This window comes from Symphalangus syndactylus, chromosome 15 (genome assembly GCF_028878055.3).
Source record: "Symphalangus syndactylus isolate Jambi chromosome 15, NHGRI_mSymSyn1-v2.1_pri, whole genome shotgun sequence".
Taxonomy (NCBI): domain Eukaryota; kingdom Metazoa; phylum Chordata; class Mammalia; order Primates; family Hylobatidae; genus Symphalangus; species Symphalangus syndactylus.
Genome location: NC_072437.2, coordinates 95482602 through 95507777, shown reverse-complemented (window position 1 = coordinate 95507777; position 25176 = coordinate 95482602). Strand labels below are relative to the sequence as shown.

The 25176-nt window shown below is 44.4% G+C and overlaps 1 protein-coding gene across 1 annotated transcript in view; it reads left to right on the top strand.

Moving 5' to 3' along the window:
- Window positions 1-1483: 1483 nt before the first annotated feature.
- Window positions 1484-25176, top strand: part of LOC129463778 (uncharacterized) — a 43389-nt gene continuing 19696 nt past the window's right edge. The window contains exons 1-4 of the mRNA XM_055244461.1: window positions 1484-1529; window positions 5500-5544; window positions 6752-6880; window positions 9249-9276. Coding sequence (XP_055100436.1) covers window positions 1484-1529; window positions 5500-5544; window positions 6752-6880; window positions 9249-9276 — 248 coding nt within the window. The remainder of the gene's footprint in view (window positions 1530-5499; window positions 5545-6751; window positions 6881-9248; window positions 9277-25176) is intronic.

Here is a 25176-nt window from a genome sequence, read left to right as displayed (position 1 = left end):
GGCTTCACGGAGGAGGTGAGGTCAGCCACGTGCTGAAGCAAGCAGAGGTGTTTGCCAGGTGGCTAAGGAGGGAATGTTAACCCAGGGGTGGGTGATGGTCCCCACCTTCCGGATGATTTACTGTATAGTTGCATTTGCCCCTTAGCATGATTTCTTTGACAGCTGTTGATGGAGAGCTCTGTGAGGATGAGGAGCACTCATTGTTGCCTCCTCCACAGGGTTTTGCAAGTTGTAGGTGCTCAAATCCCCGATGGGAAATGAGAACCTTAGCATACGAAAAAAATCTCCTTTCTTCACTAGGACCCTGTAAGCAAAGCAGTTCCGAAGAGCACTGATAGGAAAACTGAATTCACTGCACGATGATGACAGAGCTGGGATTCAAAATCAGCTCCGAAGCAGTAATCTGGAGCAAAGTCATTGTCTAGTCTGTGGACATGGTCAAGATGCATACAAAATTAAATTTTCTTTCATATTTTGTAGCTTGAAGGAGGCTTATATTGATTTCTGTTTTTTGTTTTGTTTTGTTCTGAGATGGAGTCTCACTCTGTTGCCCAGGCTGGAGTGCAATGGTGTGATCTCAGCTCACTGCAACCTCTGCCTTCCTGGTTTGAGCAATTCTCCCACCTCAGCCTCCTGAGTAGCTAGGATTACAGGCACCCGCCATCACACCCGGCTAATTTTTGTATTTTTGTAGAGATGGGGTTTCACCGCGTTGGCCAGGCTGGTCTTGAACTCCTTACCTCGGGTGATCTGCATGCCTCGGCCTCCTGAAGTGCTGGCGTTACAGGTGTGAGCTACTGCACCCGGCTGATTTCTGTTTACTGAGTCCCTGATAAAACTGCTTTGCTTGCTTTCTCAAGAGGGAAAGTGGCTGCCCCACCGCAGCAGGTCCTGCAGCCATGCTGACTTGGCAAAAGCATTCCTCTCAGTGCTTTAATATTTACCTGCCGTGGATGATGATACAGCTGCCAGTCACAATATCTTTTCAGTGCTACAACATTTCCCTCCATTTTTCCAGGCCCACATCTGGTCTTAGCCCATCTTGAAGTTGTCTATGAGGTAGAATTTGTTCCACTTGTGAACAGAGCCTATTTTGAAACTCAAGAGGTGCTTCCTAATTTGCAGTTGTATATTAGATTCACACATCTCAGATTGAAATTCGCACAATCTGTTTTGCATTACTCACACTTAATAGTAATTTCTTTTGGCTATTGCCCTCAGGCTATGTAAGAAAAAAAGAGATTTGAGCTTTTTATTTTGACTGTGTTCACAGACTGTAAATCTAATTAGTTCTCTGGGATTTTTTCTCTTAAAGTCACAGGCACATTGCTCTCTGGACAAAGACTGATAAGCAAGGGCAGGTTTACCTTCTAACCATGTTCGTCTTACCTAAATTGTCCTGGCACTTCACTTGGAAAATTCATCTGTTTTTTTTTTCCTGCCCTAATTTGCTGCATCAGGTTGATGTGTGTCGCCGGTAGACATGGTACCCACCTGTGAAGTGGTGAAGAAAATTATGTCCGGATTAGGTAAAGCTTTCAGATTCCTCTATTACAGATCATTGACTCCAGTGTTTCTCAGACTGAGCTAGAGAGTTCATTTGTTCTAGGAGAAATTTTTAAATAACTGTGTTTTCATTCAGAGCAGCAACCACAAGAAATATGAACACAATCTGGCCCATGGCGATGACCTCTCCGAATTGAGATTCCAGGTCACATGACTTGGCTCCAGGAATAGAACCAAAGTCTGCAACCTAGAGGGATTCAGCAATTAAGGAGTGGCCTGGGTTTTCCAGATGGTGAGACCAGAGTCCTCCTTTGGCTGATTGAATTCTAATTGGAGATATGGTGAATGGGGGGCATGACCATGACGACTGTGTCATGCCAGCCCCAAATTCCTGTGGGAAGCAGCTGGCACTACATATTTGGATACTTGTGTATCATTAGTGTCCATGGTTCTTTTGAAATGGCAAGGCTTCTGCTGCCAGGAGCTCTCATTCTAAGGGTGTGTGTCGGTCAAGCCATCCCTGTCATTCTTTGTATGTATCACATATGCCCAGTGAAGGGTGATGAGTCAGCCAGCTTCCTCTAAGTAAGACTGAGCTAATCAAATAACCCCAAGATCCCAGTGGTTTGAATGAAAAAGGTATTTCTTGTTCACATACATATGTCACCTGCAGTTCTGCTATGGCTGTGATTTTGCCCTGCGCATCATCTCATTTTGAGAACCAGGATGTCTTCAGTAACCTCTATTCTGGTGGCATAGGGAAAAGAGCAGGAGAGTTCAGCAACATTCAGGGGCTCTGAGACTTCTCTTCAATGGGCCATTTGTCACTTCTGCTTGGGTTCCATTGGCCAAAACAAGTCATACAGCCAAACTTCCTGTCATCAGAACCAGGAAATGTTATTCTCTTTGCAAGGCTTCCCATGGCAGTGAGTGGAGATGTGCCATCCTCTACCACGGAGGGAGACTGTGTGGTTGAAAACAGTAACACGCTCTACTCTGGGGCATCCGGCTCCCATACACCTCGCAGCCATCCAGTTGCCCACCCCTGTGGTCAACTGGGCTATTCAGTTTGAATTCCTGTTTTTCATTTACATTTTTCCTTATTTGGAAGTTTCAATTGGAAAGTCAGAAAGCTTTAGGGTTGGGTGGACATTTAGAGATCTTATCTAGTGCTCTGGCTTTCTTTTTTCTTTTCCCTTTTTTTTTTTTTTTTTTTTTTTTTGAGACAGAGTCTGGCTCTGTTGCCCAGGCTGGAGTGCAATGGCGTGATCTCTGCTCACTACAACCTCCGCCTCCCAGGCTCAAGCGATTCTCCTGCCTCAGCCTCTCGAGGAGCTGGAATTACAGGCACCCACCAACACACCTGGCTCATTTTTGTACTTTTAGTAGAGGCGGGGTTTCACCGTGTTGGCCAGGCTGGTCTCAAACTCCTGACCTTACTGATGTGCCGGCTTCAGCCTCCCAAAGTGCTGGGATTACAGGCGTGAGCCACCGCACCCGGCCTGCTCTGGCTCTTCTAGTAGGGGAACTGAGGCCTAGTGAGGTGATTGGCCCAAGACCACACAACAGGACTTCACTGCAGTACTTTCTTCATAACATCAGCTTGGGAAAATGTTAGAGAAGAATTGCTACTTTCTCGATTGGAAAATAAAATGCCCAATTGTTCCTGAAATCGTACCCCTTCTGGGAGAGAAATAAAACACAACCTGAGTGGTCAGTTTCGGAAGGAAAACTTGCTCACATCTTCCCTAAGTGATGGGTGTTAGGAAAGCGATCTGATTAAACTTTATTATGCATTTTGAGATTCTAGCATTTTATGTATCCTACATACGTAAGTCATTTTGACTTCCCCAATCTTTTCTCTCTCAGGCTGCAATTTCTTTCTTTTTTTTTTTTTTTTTTCCCCGAGACGGAGTCACGCTCTGTCACCCAGGCTGGAGTGCAGTGGCGCAATCTCGGCTCACTGCAAGCTCCGCCTCACGGGTTCACACCATTCTCCTGCCTCAGCCTCTCCGAGTAGCTGGGACTACAGGCGCCCGCCACCACGCCCGGCTAATTTTTTGTATTTTTAGTAGAGACGGGGTTTCACCGTGGTCTCGATCTCCTGACCTCGTGATCCGCCCGCCTCGGCCTCCCAAAGTGCTGGGATTACAAGCGTGAGCCACCGCGCCCGGCCTCAGGCTGCAATTTCTAACTATCTCTGTGTAGAAAATCTATACACATAATGGTTTTCAACCAGGGGGATTATTAGAATAACTTGGGGAGCTTTAAAAAATACACATGCTTATCCGGGAGCGGTGGCTCACGCCTCTAATCCCAGCACTTTGGGACGCCAAAGTGGGCAGATCACAAGGTCAGGAGATCGAGACCATCCTGGCTAACGGTGGAGCCCTGTCTCTCCTAAAAAAAAAAATCAAAAAATTAGCCGGGTATGGTGGCACGCTTCTATAGTCCCAGCTACTCGGGAGGCTGAGGCAGGAGAATCACTTGAACCCAGGAGGCAGAGGTTGCAGTGAGCCAAGATAGTGCCACTGCATTTCAGCCTGGGCAACAGAGTGAAACTCCGTCTCAAAAAAATGGCCGGGCACAGTGGCTCACGCCTGTAATCCCAGCACTTTGGGAGGCCGAGGTGGGCGGATCACGAGGTCAGGAGATGAAGACCATCCTGGCTAACATGGTGAAACCCCATCTCTACTAAAAATACAAAAAATTAGCCTGGCGTGGTGGCGGGCGCCTGTAGTCCCAGCTACTCGGGAGGCTGAGGCAGGAGGATGGCGTGAACCCGGGAGGCGGAGCTTGCAGTGAGCCGAGATCGCGCTACTGGACTCCAGCCTGGGCAACAGAGCGAGACTCCATCTGAAAAAATACATATATATACACACACACACACACACACACACACACACGCTTAAACCCCTTTCCTTGAGATCGGTTTGGTAGGTTTGGGGGCGTCTGAAGTTTTGAAGATCTTCCTGGGTGATTTGAATCCACATCCCTGGCAAAGAGCTCTTGCATAGGAAAGCCTGCTTTGTTGCTTGCCTTAATAGATGGAGGTACTTACTTTTCATGTTAGTTTCTTAATAATACTAGAATCGGCTTCCCAGGAGCTAATTCTTGAGTTTATTTTCTCTTAGATTGAACAAGTTTTCTTAGATTCTGTGATCCCTGCCCAAATTTCTAGCTTGTAAATTCAGCCACTTCCAGGGATTGGAAACACTTGGACAAAGATACACTATAATCCTTGGAATTTCTTGGTTTAAAAAAGGGGAGAAGTTACCCCTAAACCTGACCTTATACATGGCCCTGATTCCCTCCCCTATGTCCCATTTTCCTTCTTTTCAGACCTCTTTTTACTCAAATCTACCCCAGGGATTTTTGTCTGTGTAGGGAAATTATTTCAATTTTTGTGAATGTCTTATTCCTATTTAATTTCCATTTGCACTACCATGACAATGCATATCATTAAAATGTATTAGATTCACTTTGCTGTACATTTTATTTAATTCTAATGCCGAACTCCGTGTGTTGCCCTGATACCATGTCTGTCTGCCCACAAATTAAGAAAACAAATGGGGACAGTTGTCTGCTAACATTTTATTTGTGTTTGACAGTTTGGCACCATGCAATAAAGCCCAAGCGTAAACAAGAATTCTGAGTTTGCTGGCATGGCCAGAGCCAGGTAGTTGGGTAGTCTCACTTCACATTTTGATTTCAAATCAATTTCCATCTTCCCAGCGTTTTACCAAAATAGGAGTATGTGTGTGTTTGGGGACAGAAGAAAGCTCTTTGCCAAGGCAGTTGGTAACACCTCCAGTGATGTCTTTGTGGACAGGTAGAGAAATGCAACTTAGATGATAGGTGGGTTCTTGACTGGTTTAATGACAGCATCAAAGGGTATTAGTTAATGGACCTATTCTGATCTGGAAAAAAGACTTTAATTCCATGTTATAGAGCCTTATATTTGACCCTGTTCTCCAAGTGTTTTAATTGAAGGTGAAGATGAAGATGTCAAACTTCCAGATGACCCAAAGCTGGGAAGTACAGATTTACATTTAGGATAAGAACTCAGTAGGATGGAAGAGAGAGCTGAAATGAGTAAAATGAAATGAGTTAGGAACAAATGTAAAATCCTACACTTATCAATTGCCTGATGCGTAAGATAGGGAGACCCAGTATATTAGCCACTACGTGCTAAAGGCCAGCTCCCATATGCATCACTGGATGGATTCCAGCTTCCCAGAAGTTGATCAGGAGGATCCCAGAGGACCTGTAGGACCTTTTGAGGTCTCTTGAAGGCTCTAATCATCTAAAAGGTGAGCGAGAAGAACCCTGGAACACCCAGGCCCACCCAGTAACCCACACTCACAGCACTTTGTGCTTTCCCTGAGTCCAGCAGTTGCCACAGGGCAGTACAGTTAGGTTACTTGTGTGTCTGTCTTGGACCATAAATGGAAAACTTCTCTAGGCTAAGGACCACATTCTACCCCTTTCTAAGTTCCCAGGGCCATGGTGCCTGCACAGGCTCGGAGCAGGGAGTCCTCATGGGCACAGATTTCTGTCTACTTTGTTTTCTTCACTACTGTACCCATGGGACTTAGAACTATGTTTGGCATAAGTAGACCTCAATTCATATTTGTTGAAAGAATGAGTGACACATACAGATGCTTAGTAAATCTTAGCTATTCATCCTCAGCGTGGTGTGGCGTGTCTGGTGAATAAATCACCACCTATTATTCTAAAGGCTTCAGGAACTTCACATCCTATTTTTTTCTTATGCTTCTCAGTTCTTAGTCTGTTTCCATCTCTGATTTTAGTGTGAATTTAGTTATAAAAGCCGAAATAGGACAAAGAAAGCTGGGTGATCCTTTGTAAAGACATATTCCCGATGTAATGACCGTTAGACCATCATCACCCTTTAGCAGGAAGTTAGTGCACAGGCTGAAGCCAGATGGGTCTGGGTTCAGGTTTTGACTGGGATAGAGATTTATGGCTTTGGAGAAATCTCATTTTCTTGAAGTGCTGATTTTCTCATAAATGTGGATAAAACACTGACTCCAGAGGGTAGATATGGTTTGTATAACACAAAGTATCATCTTAATAAATGTCACTATTATCATTCAACAAGGCATTGGTTCACATAAGAGCTATGAGTACAGAGGAAAAAACTCTAGGAAGGATCAAGGAAAAACAAATTGGAAATTGCCAAAGGCTTGCCTTCAAGGCTTAATTCTTTTGTGTGTTAAAGCACCTGTTCCTATTAGACAAGCAGGCTCCTCAGAGGCGGGGAAACAGAGGCCCTGCAGCGCTGAGGGAGCTCTGGTCTCCATGGTAACTGCACATCAGATCCTGATGCAGGCACACCTGGCATTCTCAGGTTGCTCCCACATATGGTACCTCATATATTTCATTTCTTAAAAAACTTGCCTTGACCTCCCTGCTACTGCACACAAACTCCTTCACACACACACACACACACAACACCCTTTGTCTAATCCACAGCCACTGAAGCAATATAAGCCTGTCACAGAGATCGGAAACACAGTTCCCAAAGCCATTTAATCAAACAAAGGGCTAGAACAGTTGTTCTTGCTTCAAAGTCGTGCCCAGAAGAGAAGTACCTGAAAGATGCCTTTTCTATGAGACTGACGTAGACTCTGGTGCCCCCACTCTGGCTTGTTAATAAAGCAGCCCCATTCATAACCTGCTGAAGCAGAATCACATCATTGACCATGACTCATGACACCATTTGAAAAAGTGGCCTCTCAAATTCTCCCTACATATAAACGGCCATTAAATCCTCTGCTTTGAACTAGTTTAAAAGGAAAAAATTTCCTGGTAGGATTAAACAAAAAAGTGCAGACAGCCTATAGTTACCATGTGTCACAACCAAAGAACTGTGGCTGCTTAGAGATTTCCAGCTCTGCTTCAGAAACAGATGTTTAAAAACTTCTTGTTAAAAAAATGTCAGAAATTGGGGACAAAAGTCTCTGTTCCTTGAAACATATCAAAGTCTTCCTTTCAATGGTCGTCTTACTGATTTGGTTCCTTCACACTATATTTCCCAAAAATCCCATTTAAATTAACCACGCATGCTGCTCCAGCATGCTTGGCTGCAACCATAGCACCTTGTGTATGTTACGCTTCATAAGGGCCTTCAAAGACAGTGTCTCAAAAAGCCACCGTTGGGAAATGTTAGAACTTAGGATCTAGAAATGTTGGCTTACTTATGGTCCTTATGGTGTTTTCCTTGTAAGCACCTTGGAAAGCCTAGTGAGTAAGAAATAATAACCAAATGTATTCGCCCAACATGGGAAAGTGAGCTGTGCTCTATAAAGTTTGTAGTTTATGTTTTGAAAACTGGCTCAATATACAAGGTTCCTGGATCATTACTTAATTTTAATTTGTGGGAAACGCATTATGTTTAAAGCAATAAAAACTTTTTCTTCCATATCACAGCAACCTTTTGGCAAACTGACTGGCTCTTTCTCTCAGCTACTTTTCCACCCCATTTGGTTATGAGGAAACATTGTGATTGCCTTGTAACCCCAAAGGGAACTGCAGGTCTGATGGCACATATCTGACCTCTCCTAAACATGCCAAGTATAATCAGACTTTTGATTCCAACCAAGGTGAAGTAGCCCTATTCCTCCCAGCTCCTTCCTCTTGCAACTAAAGACCCTGGACATGACACAACAAGAAAGCATAAAAAGACCCTAAAGGGCAGAAAAAACATGGCAGACTTCTCGGGGTCCTCAGAACTGGAGGAGAAACACAGTGGTGGGTCCTCCAGGTTTTTTTTATTGCTTCCTGTATATTCCAGACAGGGATCCAACATAAGGCTTCAACCCAGAGCTGCCAACAAAAATCTCCAAGAAAAGCCTGTGCCCCATACCCCAAACACTGAGAAATGGGTGACATAACAGCAGAAAACCGGCAATATCTGTCCCCCTTAAGCTAAATACCAATGGAAAAACTACATCCCCCCAATATGGTTTGGCTCTGTGTCCCCACCCAAAATCTCATCTTGAATTGTATTCCCATAATTTCCATGAGTTGTGGGAGAGACCTGGTGGGAGATAATTGAATCATGGGGGCAGTTTCTCCCATACTGTTCTCATGATAGTGAATAAGTCTCATGAGATCTGATGGTTTAAAAAATGGGAGTTTCCCTGCACAAGCTCTCTCACTTTGCCTGCTGCCATCCACGTAAGATGTGACTTGTTCCTCCTTACCTTCCACCATGATTGTGAGGCCTCCCCAGCCATGTGGAACTGTAAGTCCGTTAAACCTTTGACTTTTGTAAATTGCCCAGTCTTGGGAATGTCTTTATCAGCAGCATGAAAAATGGACTAATACACCCCTTAGCCTGGAATTTCAGCAGGGCTGAACTGGGAGCTGATGTACTGCAGCCTTCCTGCCCTGCCAGAGTGGGTAATAGCACTTGAATTAACCTACTCAGTAGGGCTAAGCAGATCCCTCATCTCCTGTCTCTGACATGGTGCTGGGAGCACCTGCTGGGTGCTGTCTGTGGGCTGAATGGGTAGTTAGACTTCCATCCTCTGCTCTGTGGAAGCAGGTGGTGCTCTTATTTCCCCATTAGGATCATGTAGAATGAAGTCCAGTGGCTAGCAGAGCCTCACACCTGGTATTAAAGAGGCAGAATGAAGTAGGAGGTGGGACTAGCTGATTCTGATTTCTCTTCCTCTTCCTAGGTGTCAGTGGGGCCCAGGAGGGAAACTGAGCCCACACCCTTGGAGGTAAGGGGGCAAGGTGAGTTTATGTCCTGCCCTATTTTTGCTGGGAAGGTATCTGTGGGGTTGAGCCATAAATTTACAGATTTAAGAGACTGAGTGAAACCCAAAAGGGTTAAACCAAAATGGTGTGAAACTCGTACTAAGATACATCATAATTAAACTTTCAAAGTTAAAGACAAAAAAAACCTCTTGAAGGTGCCCAGAAAGAAACAGTCATTACTTGTAGTGGAACACCAGTTCAAATGACAGTGGATTTCTCATCTGGCCAGAAGCAACTGGGCAACATTTTTTAAGTATTAAAAGAGCTGCCAACTGCAAATTCTCTATCAAGGGAAAACATCTTTCAAGAATGAAGGGGAAATAAAGACATTATCAGACAAACACGAAGAGAATTTGTTGTTAGCAGACCTATATTTTAAGAATGACTAAAGGAAGTTTTATACATAAAGGAAATAATAACAGAAGAAGGCCTGGAACTTCAAAAAGGAAGAAAGGATATCAGAGTGGGTAAAAATAGGAGAAAATAGACTATCCTACTTCTCATGAGTTCCTTAAATCATATTTGATGGTTGAAGCAGAAATTTTAGCACCATCTAATGTGGTGTTCAGTATAGGTGTAGAAAATACTTGAGACAATTATATCTAAAAATCAGGGAAAGTAAAGGGACAAGAATGGAAGTAAGGTTTCTATTCTTCAGTCAAGTGGTAAACTTCAATACCAGTAGACTGTGATAAGCTATGTGTCTATCTTGTAATATCTATAGCAACCACTAAGAAAATTGTGCAAAACAAGATACTTGAAAACCCTGTAAATACAAGTCATGTGCCACATAATGATGTTTCAGTCAGTGATGGATCACATCTACAATGGTGGCCCATAACATTATAATGGAGCTGGAAATCTTCTATTTCCTAGTAATGATGTAGCCACTGTAACATCATAGTGTGGCGCATTAGTCATGTATTTGTGGTGATGCTGGTGTGAACAAACCTATTGCCCTGCCAGTCATTTAAAAAGTAAAAAGAATATATATATAGATATATATATGTTAAAGTAGAAAAATCTTATAGAATAAGATTTACATCTTATTCTATATATCTTCTAGAAAGAAAATATTTTATACTGTTATACAATGGGTGTGTGTTTTAAGCTGTTATTATAAAAGTCAAAAAGTTAAAAACATTGAAGGATAAAGTTTAAAAGTTTATATCAAGCTAAGGTTAATTTATTGTTGAAGAAAAAATTTTTAAGTAAATTTAGTGCAGTCTGTGTCTAGTGTTTATAAAAATTGTACCATACTACAACAAAAAGTGTACAGTAATGTCCTAGGCCTTCACATTCACTCACCACTCACTCACACCCACAGCAACTTTCAGTCCTACAGACCCCATTCACGGTAAGGGCCTGATACAGGTGTACCATTTTTTTATCTTATATGCTATATTTTTACTATACCATTTTAATATTTGATATGATTAGATCCACAAATGCTTACCATTATGTTACAGTTGCCTGCAATATTCAGTACAGCACCATGCTGTATAAGTTCGTAGCCCAGGAGCAATAGGCTATACCATACAGCCTAGGCGTGTAGTAGGCTATGCCACCTAGATTTATGTGAGGACACTTTTGATGTTCACAAAATGACAAAATTGCCTAATGTCACATTTATCAGAAGGTATTCCCAATGTTAAGTGACACATGACTATATATCAGATTAAATCCTAAAAAATACTCAGGTAACCCATAGGAAGATAAGAGAAATGGAGGAATTAGAAACAAAAGAAACAACAGAAAACAATAAAATGGCAGATTGAAACCCTAACACATCAACAATTACCTTAGATATAAATGGTCTAAATATACCAATTAAAAGACAGAAATTGACTGAGTGGATTAAAAAAGTATGATTCAACCTATGCAGTCTACAAGAAACTCACTTCAAATACAACAACCTAGGTAAAGGGATAGAAAAAGATATAGCATGCAAACATTAATTTTAAAAAAGGCAGGAGTGGCTATATTCTTATCTGATAAAGCAGACTTCAGAGCAAGTTACTAGAGACAAAGGAGGGACATTTCCCAATGCTGGAGGGCTCAAGCTGACGGGAAGATACCAGGAAGATACCAAACAGTAACATAAAGACCAATCGCTGTCCTGGTTGGTGTCCTTCCTTCTTCATAGGACTGAAGAGCTTTTGAGAGTAAAGATCACAGTGGCTGATCTTGGCTCACACCACCTGCCCCAGGATGTGCTTTAGGAATGTTGTTAACTAACTATAGTGGAAGACAATTGCTCTTGCAGTCTGGCTCACAAGTCTACGCTCCTCTTCAGGAAAGGCCTCCAGGGAGTGAGGAGTCTGTAGCAACTGAAGTGCCCCAGGAAGCAGGGCTAGTGTGGACTGGCTCCCTCTTGAGGTGTGGTGGGGGCCTGCTTTCCCAGCATGCTCTCTTTGTTATTTTGCTAGTCTCCCTTTGGGCACCTGCGCCCTAACTGTAGAGAAAATGCCCATAAGCTACTCTGCAGTCCCTTTTATAGGTCCTCCCAAGAAACCTTGGAGTTCTTAATGCAAATAACTTCCCAGCTCTTGAGAGACATATGCAGATTAGGCCCCACAGTGATCCCATGCAAGAAACCATATCCATAAATAATCCCAACTTGAAGACCCGCTGGGGTCAACCAGCGAACCATTTGATTAAGTAATAACATTGAAATGCAGCGAGGTCCCATTTCACAAAGGGAATGTAAATCTGAGGGGTACTGGCCGGAAGTAAGTGGAAACTTCTTGTGTTTGTATGATGATGATAACTTGGTGGTTGGAAAGGAAATTATTTCCTTGGGAAATCTCTGCAGTGGCATTATGAGATCACCAGTATGTTGTTAATGGTTTCTGTGCTCATGCTTTTTAGTTTAGCATTTGCTCTGTACCTAAAATTTAGAGGACATGATGTGGTGGCAGGTTTGCCTGGTGAGCCTAGTGAGGTGGGCCAGCGGGTGAGGCCAGAGCGAATGAAGCTGTGGCCTCAGAGGGGAGGTTTGCCCCTGGGCCTTTTAGGGAGAAGGGCTGCGTCCTGGGCTTCGGGACGAGACAACTCAGAGATCCGGCCCAAACATTCCTGACCACATCCTCCTACTGCGTCCGTCCTTGTTCAGGTTTCTATGGTGGCACCTGTTTTGTTTTTTTTTTTCGAGACAGAGTCTCGTTCTGTCACCCAGGCTGTAGCGCAGTGGTGAGATATCAGCTCACTGCCACCTCCGCCTCCCGGGTTCAAGCAATTCTCCTGCCTCAGCCTCCCGAGTAGCTGGGACTACTGGCACTGCCACCATGCCCAGATAATTTTTTGAATTTTTAGTAGAGACGGGGCTTCATCATGTTAGCCAGGATAGTCTCGATCTCCTGACCTCATGACCCGCCTGCCTCGGCCTCCCAAAGTGCTGGGATTACAGGCGTGAGCCACCACGCCCAGCCACTATGGTGGCATCTTTACTGTGGGGCCCAGACTTCAAACTTCTGCTTTCCGTGACCCCCCTAACCCAGGCCTCCTCCTCACACCAGCCTGAACCCATGGGCTCAGGCAGCAGTATTAACCCCACGCCACACCTCTCTGCATAGGGGCTTGCCTCTCCTTCCTCATCCACGTCGCTGGCTTCTGCATTTGTCCAGCACCTCAGCTTTGGGATTCGTCTAGTGGGCCTCTCTAGTGTTGAGCCTTGACATTCGCCTGGGCCTTTCTGTACCAGCCCTTGGCTGCTCCTGGTCATCGCCCACCCTGGCAATAGCCTCTTTGACCTGAACCCCCACTGGGTGCTCCAGCACCTCCTCCCTTCATTTCTTCCCCTGATCCATCCTCACCCATGAATAGTCACTGCAAGAATCCGCTTAGCATTTCCATGACCCCACCTTGGCAGAGGCCACCATCCTTTGCATCCTGCACACCTCACTATGTGCATGGCCTTCATGCTAAAGGGCAGGATGGCACGTTGATTAACAGGGGGCTCTGCAGCCCAGCTGCTGCCCAGTTCGAATCCTGGCTTCACTGGTCTCTAGCTGTGTGACCCTGGGCAAGTTAGTGAGCCTTTCTCTGCCTCTGAGGTCCTTATCTATAAAATCTAGATCATAATTGTAGCTCCACTACAAGGCTACTGGGAAGAGTAATGAATTAATCTATATAAAGTATTAAGAACAGGGCCTCACACACAGTAGGTGTTTACTGTTTTGCTAAGTTAATCTTTAAGAGGTAAGCCAGCTTGTAAAAGTTCACCTCTGTCCCCTGTAGGAATACGCTGTTGCACCATGCTTAGCATGCTATGGCCACCCAGCCTGAACGCGAAGGCTAACATCAAAACCAGGTTGAATAGAGGTGAAGGGAATTCCGGACGCTTTTTTGTCTAATTTTTGAAGAGTGATGTCTTCCCTGAAAGAGTTAAAGTTAATATTAGCTCCTGAAGCAGATGACTCTTGAAGAACAACCGATGGAAGAAATGCCTTCAAAGACTGGGTGGCATTTTCTCAAATTCTCAATCTCCTTTGTCAACCAACTGGGGAATCTTCACTCCAGAGCTCTTCTGAGTGGGTCTTTCTGCAGCTGGCCTGTCACCACAGCACGGGGCTTGTTGTCTCTCAGGGTTGAGCTGTTGCCTCTCATTCTTAGCCACAGGTGGCCTCTCCACCCTGCTAAGGATGTTTGTGTTCCTTGCAGGAAAGACCTTAATTTATTTTGCAATACTATTGTGCTTCTATTTAGTTTCTTTTCTCCAGCAGAAGAGGGAAGAAAGAAGTGCATCAAAGCTGCATGTCACCACTGAGGACAGATAAATTCCTGAGACAGGCCCAAAAGTCACAGCCGGTGGCCTCATCACCTGGAGAGCCTGGCCTCTCTGGCTGCCAGCCCACATGTGTGCCCACCCTTGCCCATACACTGGCCTTTGATCATCCACACTCAGCAGGATCACACAGCCCACCTTCCTAACACTGCTGTGCCAGGTGCTGCCTGCTGCATCTGGGGCTAGTGGCTCAGGCTTCGGCCCGGGACTGTTTCTTGTGATGATGGAAGGACCTGGCTCTTTGTCTCTAATTGTCCTGGCCTCACGGCAGGAATCTCAGCAGACTGTGTCCTACAGCTAGGATCATTATGGAGTGATGGGGACTAGGACAGAAAGGCTTGGAAGAGGGAGGGGTCAGTGCTTGCTGCTGGGTAGGAGCGGTGGGGGATGGAAATAGGGGGAGGATCTGAAGAGGCTTCCCCAGAAAGATGATGCTGGGCTGAGTTTTCAAAGATGAGTGGGTGTTCACCAGCGGACTGCAGGGGGAGGGCATGGAGAATTGCAGGTAGAGGAAGCACCTGGGGCAAAGATGCGGCAGCACAGGGCTATGCACAGGGGGAAGGGTGCAGTGAGGGGTGAGAGGGCAAGGGGTATCCTGCACTCCAGGGGTGACTCTGGATGGCACCCCAACCCTAAAGTGCAGAGCTGCACTAAAATTCATTCACTCTGGCTGGTCCAACAGGCCAGGTTTTGCCTGCAAAATAACCAGAAGCCTCCCACGACAGACCCAGGGGTGCGCTGGAACAAGGCCATCTTTCAGGTCCAGGAGGAGATTGACCAGCATTGCTAGGCAGGCAAGCTCTGCACAGAGAAGGCAGCTGGAGGATGCTCAGAGGAAAGCCTTGGCCTGAAGAACAGGCAGGTCTTCTGGAGGGAGGCGTGCCATCGAGTCAGGCCTACCTGCCTTTAGGATGAGCCAGGCCAAGTGAAGCTAAGTTTACCCTCCCTCAAGGCGGGAATCAAAGAACCGTCCTGGACAGGTCCTCTGTAGTGTTTAATTACCCATTATAATCCATTAGCTAGTTAGACATTGATATTTAATTAATTAAGCATTTATTAAATGGCATCTATATGCCAGGCATTGCACATCCCATAGAGGATTAAAGAAGTTGTAAAACATGGTCCCTGTTCCCCAGGAGCTCAAGGCTGGGGAGATGGATCCATACACAAGTGCTACCAGTGCCATGTGATCTGTGCTGGAGCCACAGCTGTGGCCACAGAGAAAGGCAGACACTCTCTTTGCTGGCAAGAAGCTGGGGGTGGGAAGGGCATAAGAGATGCTTCTGAGAAAGAGTATCATGGAGCTGAATCTTGGAGTGTTAGTAGAAATTTAATCAGTGGAAGGGTGTGAAACAACCTTCAAGTCAGCTGCAACAGCATTTTCAAAGGCATGAAGTTATGCAAACCATAGTGTGTGGGGGGAGCATCTAGTAGACGCTTGTTAATTCACAGCATGTCACATCACTCCCCACCTCCCAAACCCATGGCCGATGAGCCAACCAACCACAGCAATCTCTCCTCTTCCTCCTCTGCAAAGGGTTCCAGGCAGGTATAACAAATCTACAGAATCAGTGCTCTTGGCCATCCTGGGATTCAGATTTTTGTGTTGCTAGATTAGAAGGCAGGAGATGATGATGGGAGAGTCGTCTGGGGCCAGTACTTACCGAGCCTGTGTCGTTCTGAACTCCATCCTTCTGCGGATGACAGCCCCACCCACCTGCCCCTCACCTGCCGGTTAGCACAAACTTCAGTCCCCGCAGGATTGTCTCACCGTTCCTTGTCTGTCTTCAGATCCATGCCTGCTTCTCTTGCACATCTGCAGTTTCTCCAGCATTGATTTTTTGGGGGAACATTCAGGCTCTTGTCAATGGACACCAGCTCTCTTCTTTAGAAACCACAGGCCTGAGCCTCTTGGTATTAAGTATGACATGAAAAGCAAGTAGTCTAAGGTAGAATTATTCTACAATGCACTATTGCCACACTCAGCTTCATTTATTTAAGAAAACGTTTGCAATATTGAGACTCTGGAAACTTATTAATCAATCACTGTTCTTTGATTCTCTACGTAAAAGCTCTCCCCAGAATGGCCTATATAAGGGTGTGTCACCCACCTCTGAAGAATGTGTAAAAGAACCACCTCAAGGCACAAAAAGGTAAAAACTGGCTCCTGAGAGGGCACATCTCAACTCCAAGTGGCATAACACTAGATGATGTTATAATCCTATCCTTCTAAACTTCTGGTTTGATAACATTAAAAAAATGGATGTTCTCTTCAGATGAGCATATGTTCTGCAGTGCCGAGTGACTTGTGATGACATGGTCTTCCTCTCATGTGCCAGTAACCTTCTCAGGAGGCAACAAAACCTGCTGTCCAGTTATAATCAGAAAGTACAGCTCAATATTCATACCCAGTATACATTTTGCTAAATGCTACTGGTTTGGGCAACTCTCTTCAGCATCCAGGAGGACTGTTTAAATTCCCCTAAGCAAGTTAGCGTTTCTGAAGGTGTATTTGATGACCAGCCCATTTTAGCAGGTCACATGATGTGGCCATTCAAAACCACACATTTTAGAAACCATGTTAAAGCTCTCCTAGGCCTTGTCTTGTCTCTACAGGGGAAGCCCTGGGGTTTCAACTGTGCACTTCAGCACTTGGACATATTCAGGAAATCATTTCCTGAGAAAAGTCTTGGCCCTGCGTCCAGGTTCTCCTCTAATCCACCCTGGGTGGAGATGAGATGATCTTTCATCCAGTAATTGATTGAATTATATCAAACTGTAATTGGCTCTTCAATTTTCACAAGAAATTTGTAATTTTGCTCCCTACAATCATTGCCAGCAAAGCTTTGGGCCTTCTTTTCAGTCAATCACCCAGAATACCTGCCTGTCAAGCAAGTCACCTGTTGTTATCATAGTTTTTCTAACTCCTGTGTTGCATGAATAAACACAGCAACGAGGAAGATGAGTGTCAGTAAACAGCCAAAGGGCCTGCTAACCTTCCTTTCCTCTAAGTGGCTCTTGGAGATGAGGGGACATACCCTTTCCCAACATTGGGGTCTGGGGGAGATGGGCTTGGAAAAGGAATACTTAAATTTATATAATTTCATTTTCGCAAAGTGAAAAATGACCTATCATTTTTAAAAATAAAAACTGCAGAATGTGAAGCTCTACGGATTCTTCTGGCAGATAGAAGTAATGGAATGGCAAAGCTCATCCTTTGTGCATCCCCCATGAGTGGGCTGAGCTTCTTATGTTTATCAAGAAATAGGGCACAAGTTTAAAGGATGGTGTGAGATGGCTGTAGACTCCCTAATTAAGCTCTACTGCGGAATGGGGAGACCAGGCAACATGCAAATAACAGTGGAAACTTCTTTCTAGTTGGGCCACATTAGTACCAAATAGTAAAGGAATAAAGCTTGGTGTGACTCACCATTCAGAAAGCTGTACTAGAGAGCATCAAGGAAGATGGTAGCAGAAGTTCAGAGGGAGGTGCAGCAAGAAAATTGCCAAAGCCAGACACCACAGAGGGAGATGTGACTGGAAACCCAGTGAACACAGCTGGGCTTTCCTTTGCATGCAATAGACACCACCAAGGCATTAGTGCTCAGCTCACATTCTCCTCATTCATTGGGTCACCCTTTTGTGTAGTGTGTGGACATCTAACATCATGCCAACTTGATCACCAGGAAGCTACCTACCCAGGCTCTGCTGTATTGGTTCCCCAGGGAAATTCCATCAAAGACCTACAAATCCTTGACACCTTTGACTTCGAAAGAGGATCCATGTAAGAAACAATCATATAAAATCACTATTATATAAAGACCTATATATGACTGGTTCCTTTCAAAATGGAGGCCTTATAAATTGATGAACTTCCTTTCATTACATATTGAAAGCTGTACAACTTGTGTGTTTCTTGTTTTGCCTTAGCTCTTAGCTAGATTTTTTGTGCTCAGTCATAAAAGGTATATTGGCTTAGGTTTTTAGATACAACTCTCTCCCAATTTTTATTGCTTTGTAGTTGGTCTTAAAAAAAAACTTTAAAAATCGATTTTTATTTTTTATAACTTTTCATTTTCTTTGCCTGTGTCCTTTTTAGGATATAGATGGCATACCATATAAACAGTTTGCTAGAAATAATTTCACACAGTGGTTTCTATTACAAACTATCTTATCTAAAGATATCCTTTTCTTTAAACATGACATTTCCACACATTTTTTAAAAATAGCTCTATATGCAGGTTTTATTACACACACACACACACACACACACGTAGCCACAATCTTAAAAATCTACAAAGATAGGATACTCTAAGCAATATTTTAAAAAAAAGCTACCTTAGCACTTGGATATTCCTTTTAAAAAGACCATTGAAATTCATTTTGTTCAATTCCTTATCTTTGTACCTTAATTATAAATAAGAACAAAGTCACAGCAATCAGCACTGTGTAGTGGGCGTCTGCTGTGCTCCAGGTACTGTGCCGATGCTCCCCCATGTTATTGTTAATTCCCACCCACAACTCTGTGTAAAAGGAATTATTATTATTTTTTTTTTTTTTGAGACGGAGTCTCGCTCTGTCGCCCAGGCTGGAGTGCAGTGGCACAATCTCGGCTCACTGCAAGCTCTGCCTCCCGGGTTCATGCCATTCTCCTGCCTCAGCCTCTCCGAGTAGCTGGGACTACAGGCGCCCGCCACCACGCCCGGCTAATTTTTTGTATTTTTTAGTAGAGACGGGGTTTCACCGTGGTCTTGATCTCCTGACCTCGTGATCCGCCCGCCTCGGCCTCCCAAAGTGCTGAGATTACAAGCATGAGCCACCGCGCCCGGCCGTAAAAGGAATTATTTAACTTATTTCATAGATTAATAAACTGAGGCTCACAAAGGCTGGATGCCTTGACTAAGCTCACACAGTTAGTCATTTAATAACCTAATAATAATGTTTTAAATAACTATTATCAGACCTAATCTATCAGAGTCCTTTGAGGCCGTGGTTGTAACCACCTAGTACCCTAATTTTTCCTCTTCTTCTTCTTCTTCTTCTTCTTCTTCTTCTTCTTCTTCTTCTTCTTCTTCTTCTTCTTCTTCTTCTTCTTCTTCTTCTTCTTCTTCTTCTTCCTCCTCCTTCTCCTTCTCCTTCTCCTTCTCCTTCTTCTTCTTCTTCCTCCTCCTTCTCCTTCTCCTTCTCCTTCTTTTTTTTTTTTTGAGATGGAGTTTCACTCTTGTTGCCCAGGCTGGAGTGGAGTGCAATGGCACAATCTCAGCTCACCACAACCTCCGCCTCCCAGGTTCAAGTGATTCTCCTGCCTCAGCCTCCTGAGTAGCAGGGATTAGAGGCATGCGCCACCACACCTGGCTAATTTTTTATTTTTTAGTAGAGACGGGGTTTCTCCATGTTGGTCAGGCTGGTCTCAAACTCCTGACCTTAGGTGACCCGCCCACCTCGGCCTTCCAAAGTGCTGGGATTACAGGCGTGAGCCACAGCGCTGGCTAGTACCCCCATTTTTCTAAGAGATACTTTTTTTTTCCTCTCTCTTTTTTCTCTTTCCTACTTTTCCACACTTCCTACTTAGCCCTTTGGAAATGTAATCATAGCCTTTTACCTCCTCTTCACCAGACGCTCCCTACAGGGCAAGTTCATCTACCTATGTGCTTAGAAGCTCCAGAGCAGAACTCTCACCCACCAGGAGGTTGCCTGAAGAGATAACAGCCCACTTACAACCAAAGTATGCACGCTTGAGTTTTTCACCACCTTTACAACCTATTTTTTCCCAGGAAGACGCCAACTCAACTGGCCAGTAGATAAGGCACTGAAGGGAGTACACAGACCCCCCCACCACCACCACCACATCCCACTCACTGGCTCACTTCCACCACTGTGTAGTCCCCACACTTTAAAATTGCCCACTTTCTTTTTTTTTCACTCTGTCACCCAGGCTGGAGTGCAAAGGCACGATCTCGGCTCACTGCAACTTCCGCCTCCCGGGTTCAAGTGATTCTCATGCCTCAGCCTCCAGAGTAGCTGGGATTACAGGTGCCCGCCACCATGCTTGGCTATTTTTTGTATTTGTAGAAGAGGCGGGCTTTTCCCATGTTGGCCAGGCTGGTCTCGAACTCCTGATCTCAGGTGATCCACCCACCTCAGCCTCCCAGAGTGCTGGGATTACAGGTGTGAGCCACTGCGCCCAGCCAAAATTGCCCACTTGCTGCTCCAAAAGTGAAGTGGTACCCATAAGGCAGGAAGCCTGTGTACTTCTTCTCCTAAGCTAGCTTTGGAATAAAAAGTCACTTTCTTTCTACCAGACCTTGCTCTTCTTAATTGGATTTGGATGAACCTGCAATTCAGTGACATGGTGACTAGTGGAATGCCTGTTGGCCTAGTAAGCAAGTAACCTTTGCAAACATTTATAGGTTTGTGGGGTGTGTGTGCACGTGTGTTGGGGGGATAACCTTGGACCCTCTTGTTACTGTCTCATGGTCGGTAGTTCTATTTCAAACTCTGTTTTTCTGCCTGCTTTCTTGGAGCTCTTAATAAGGCGATTGGAGCACAGACTCTTCTGCTTGGCAGATTCTTGTTTCCTCTCCCCCACCCATTTTGTACTTCAATATTGAAGTTTCCAACAGTAGGATGCCTGGTTTTTGGATGACATTAATGAGTTAAGAGCAGCAGATTTATAAACGTGAGTTTCTTATTAGGCTAAAAGTCATTTGGTTTTCATTTTTTGTTAACTCTGTGTTTTATCATCCTAAAACCAAATTGTCTTTTTCAACCCAAATAAATGATTTCCTTCTTAGATCCAAGAGCTTTCAAGCTTTGAAGATAAAAGGACAGGCTGTTTCACGGCTCAAAACTTTCCATGACACGTTGCAGAGACAGGAAGCGAATTTGCAATCCTGGGCACATTCTAAGAGGTTCATTCTAGAGAGAGGGATCTGATTCAAAAGCAGCGACCCTTGCTTCCTAAACTGTGAAGGACACCCAACTGCTCCATAGTCCTCCTCAGAGTCAGAAGTGAGCGTGCAATGGTGCTGCACTGACACCAACACCTCCGCAGGGTACAGCCCGTGGAGAATGCAGTGAGGAGCCAGACTATGGCCAACCACGATGACGTCCTAAAGGGAAGGGTAGCATCTGCTTGGAAAATGGGACACATCTATTTGTCAACAACACTAAAAATTAAAGGCCTCACACAGAAAAACTGGGTTAAAATACAAACTTCAATGTATTGTTGTTTTATCTTCTCAAGGAGGACTGAGAAGTAATGATCCACACATTTGTCATGCTCAACAGAGCCTTAAGGGAAGTTAACACAGAGCATTAAACACCATCTATTAAAGAATCGCATTTCACAATAGTGAGCAAAAGGAAAAAACATTAGCAAACAAAGGAGGCCATTCTTCCCCCCAGTTTATTTTCATGCTCAAACTAAGCTATTAGTTACAAGAAGGGAAGAAAGACAAAAGTTTTTAAAATTTAGATATAATTGTTTTTTCTTGTGAAATAGTGTTTTAAGTCCCTTTATTCAGAATGCCACCTTACAGTGATGCAATACAGAGGATGCTAACACTACACGCCTTCTTAGTTGTCAGGCAGGGACCCTGAGAGTCTTTTAGCCCTGCAAGACTACAGGGCCAGGTTTAGACAATATATTCAACTTTTCAAAAGTTACTCGACACAAGCAAAAATGTGCCAATTCCCAGTTGAACCATTTTTTTTAATGGTCACTTGGGCCCCACCTATGGACGTCTGTCAGGAAACAGGCCTATGAAGAAACCACCTGTGTAGCCTGTCGGTGAAAGAGGACAGACGGCATCGTGAATGTCATTCAGCCTCCAAATGGAAACCTATAGATATGACACATGAAAGTGTCTGGACTCAGCCTCACTCTAGTGACTTCCGCTGGCCACTGGACTTTTCCACTCAATGGACATTTACGAAGTACCTAGTGTGGCAGAAGACTGTCTTAAGCAACCGTCGGGTATGTGGAAAGGGAAGAAGACCAATTCCACTCCTTTAGTGTTTGTAAGAGACTAGTGTTGCACTTAAATACATAATGACCCTTACATTAGCATAATTAATAGCACTCTTGTCACTTGCTAGAAATGCATTTATGTAGCTATTGAAGCCTTAAGCTGCTCACAGCTATTTTAAAGGCACAGCTAGGTGGCTGCCATGCAGGTGTGCCTAGCAGCAAAGGGGGAGGTTGCTGGAGTCAGACCCCTGGGTTCATGTCCCAGCTTCACTGCCACCTTGCCGCTGCAGGACCAGGGCAAGTTACTTGCCTTATATTCCTCCCACTGGCTCCTTTCTTGTTAGGGCCAAGCTGCCTGGAGTCTGGACTGCTGGGCCCCCCGCCTCTACTCTCTAACCACCACCTATGGACTCCTGCCTGCTTCGTCTTCATCAAACACCTCTTGGCATGCACGTCACTTTCTCTTTGGCCCAAAAATATTTAATGGCCCCCATAATGAAAAGTTAAATTCATTAGCAGGTTTAAATTAATTAAAAGGACAAAAAATAAAACTCACTGGCAAAGTATTTAAAACCCTCCCAAATGTGTCTCCTTTGTCTCTCCCCTGCCCCTTCTGGTTACCTTCCAACACACTGCGTTCTTTCTGACCTCCAAGCCTTTCCCAGTTTCTCCTCTACCTAGTCTTGCCTTCCTGGAGCTCCTTGGCCACTTTGAGGACAGCCCCTGCACCTTAGAGCAGTGACTGCTGGCCTCACTTCCTTGACTTTGATTTTAGTTTTCCTGGAAACGACGTTGTCTTTTTCTACTCTCCAGCCTATTTCTCCTCACCGGATGCTTGAGCTTCTTAGGAACCAGGCCAGTGCCTCCCATGCCTCCCGCCTTGCCTCCTGGCATCTCCAGCACCCACATAGCACTGTGGCCTCAGGCAAGGCTGCTGCTGGTGAGCTGTGTCCCAAGAGGTGACCAGGGCACTCACAGAGAATGCAGCTCGTGTACTCAGACAGGCATGGACTGGCCTTGTCTATTTTACTCTGTGGGCAGGTCTGAACCTGGAAATGCTCTTTTCTTTAGTTTAGTCTTGAGAAAGATTCATTTTGTTGCGAATGCTGTCTCTACAAAGGGAGAGTCCTTGTTGGGACTAGGATAAAATTATCAAAATTAGTCCCAGAAACAGCAGTAATTTAGGAATGCCTTGCCTTATCCTGAGATCGTTTATTCAGCAAAGGTTGATGTGCCTTGCTAGTGAGAAGCACCCTGCAAGCTATTGGAATCACCGTTCCTGTCTTCCAGGACTGGGAAGAGAGGCAAACAAATGCATGGAGATATTTTTTTCCAGAGTCAGAAGTGCTGCAGGAGCATAGGCACGTGGTGTGGGTGCCCTCAGGAGAGACACCTCACACAGTCAGGAGGGGTGCAGGGAAATTTCCTGCGGAGGGGCTGTCTCAAAAGATGGACGGGAATCAGTAAGAGAAGGGGAGGCAGAGAGGCTCTACCAGGCAGAAGGGACAGCGGGTATGAAGGCCGGGAGGTGAGAAGAGAGCATGGTGCACTCTTAAAAAACAACAGAGGAAGTTTAGAGTGCCACACGCGCGAGGATGGGGTAGGTGGTGCAGGGGCCGGATTATAAAAAACTGGCAATGCTGTGTTGAGGATTTAGACTTAGAATAGAGTATTCTGACAGGCAGCCTCTGAGACAGCTTCTGGGAAGTGTTCCCTCCTCTTCTATTTTTTGGAAGAATCTGTGAAAGATTGATGTTAATTCTTCATTAAATGTTTGGTAGAATTCATTGGTGAAGCCATCTGGTCATGGGCTTTTATTTCGTGGGAAATTTTTTGATGACTAATTCAACATCTTTCTTGTTACAGGTATATTCAGATTTTTCTCTTTCTGAGTTTCAGTAGTTTGTGTGTTTCTATAAATGTGTCCATTTCATCTAGGTTATCTAATTTGTTGGCATATACCTGCTTGTAGTATTTCCTTCAAACTCTAGTTTTGCAAATGATGCCCTTTCTCCATACCTGATTTTAATAATTTGAGTCTTCTCTCTTTTTTTCTTGGTCAGTTTAGTTAAATGTTTTGTGATTTTGGTGATCTTTTGGTTTTATCGATTTTTCTCTATTTTAAAAATTCTCCATTTTATTTATTTTCTTTCTAATCTTTATTATTTTCTTCCTGATGCTTATTTTTGGGTTTAGTTTGTTTTTCTTTTTCTAATTTCTGAAGATGGAATGCTAGATTATTAATATGAGACATTTCTTTTTTTCTTAAAAATACATGTTTACAGCTACAAAAGTCCCTATAAGCACTGCTTTAGTGCATCCTTCATTGTTGCTGTGTTGCGTTTTCATTTTCATTCATCTCAAAGCATTTTTAAATTTATTATGGGAATTGGCTACACGAATATAGAGGCCAAGAAGTTCCCTGATAGGCTCTCTGGAAGTCAGATTCTGCTCCATCCCCTGGGCCTGTTGTTGTTGCTGTTTGTTGTTATTATTTTACTTAGTGATATTTCTAAATATCTTCTGTGAAGTCTATATTCTTTATCATGTTTAGCCACTGAGCTGTCTGCTCAATCAGCTCAGTGGTCAGTTAATGAATGGACAGGTTTCCTTGAACACCAGTGACCAGTAAATCTCCCAGTCCTTGGAAAGCTGTTGTGTGTTGCACGTTGGGCACTCCTTCAACACTCAGCCAGGCAGTTGAAACTGTGCCTTAGCTTTCACTTTCTGGTTTTACAGAGCCCCAAGATCAGCCAGAAGTGGGCTCTTTGGGCCTTCTTAGGTCTTTTCTGAGCATGTGCACAGCCCTGAACACATGCAGAGTCCTACACATGCCCATGACCTTCTAGATGCCCAGAAAGTGGGTGAAGCTTGTCTAAGACCCTATGGAGAGCTCATTCCCCAGATTTTCCTTTTACGGTTTTTGATCAGCTTATTGTCTGCCCAACTGTGATCCACAGCCTTAGGCAGCCACAAAGCACCCAGCCAGAAAGTTAAACAACAGTCTCTAATTTTTTTATTTTTATGTTTTTACAAACACCCCTGGAGAAAAGCCTTTTGCACTAGGTGAGCTCTAAGTCAGGTCTAATAGAGATGACCTTATAAATGGGGTCTTCCA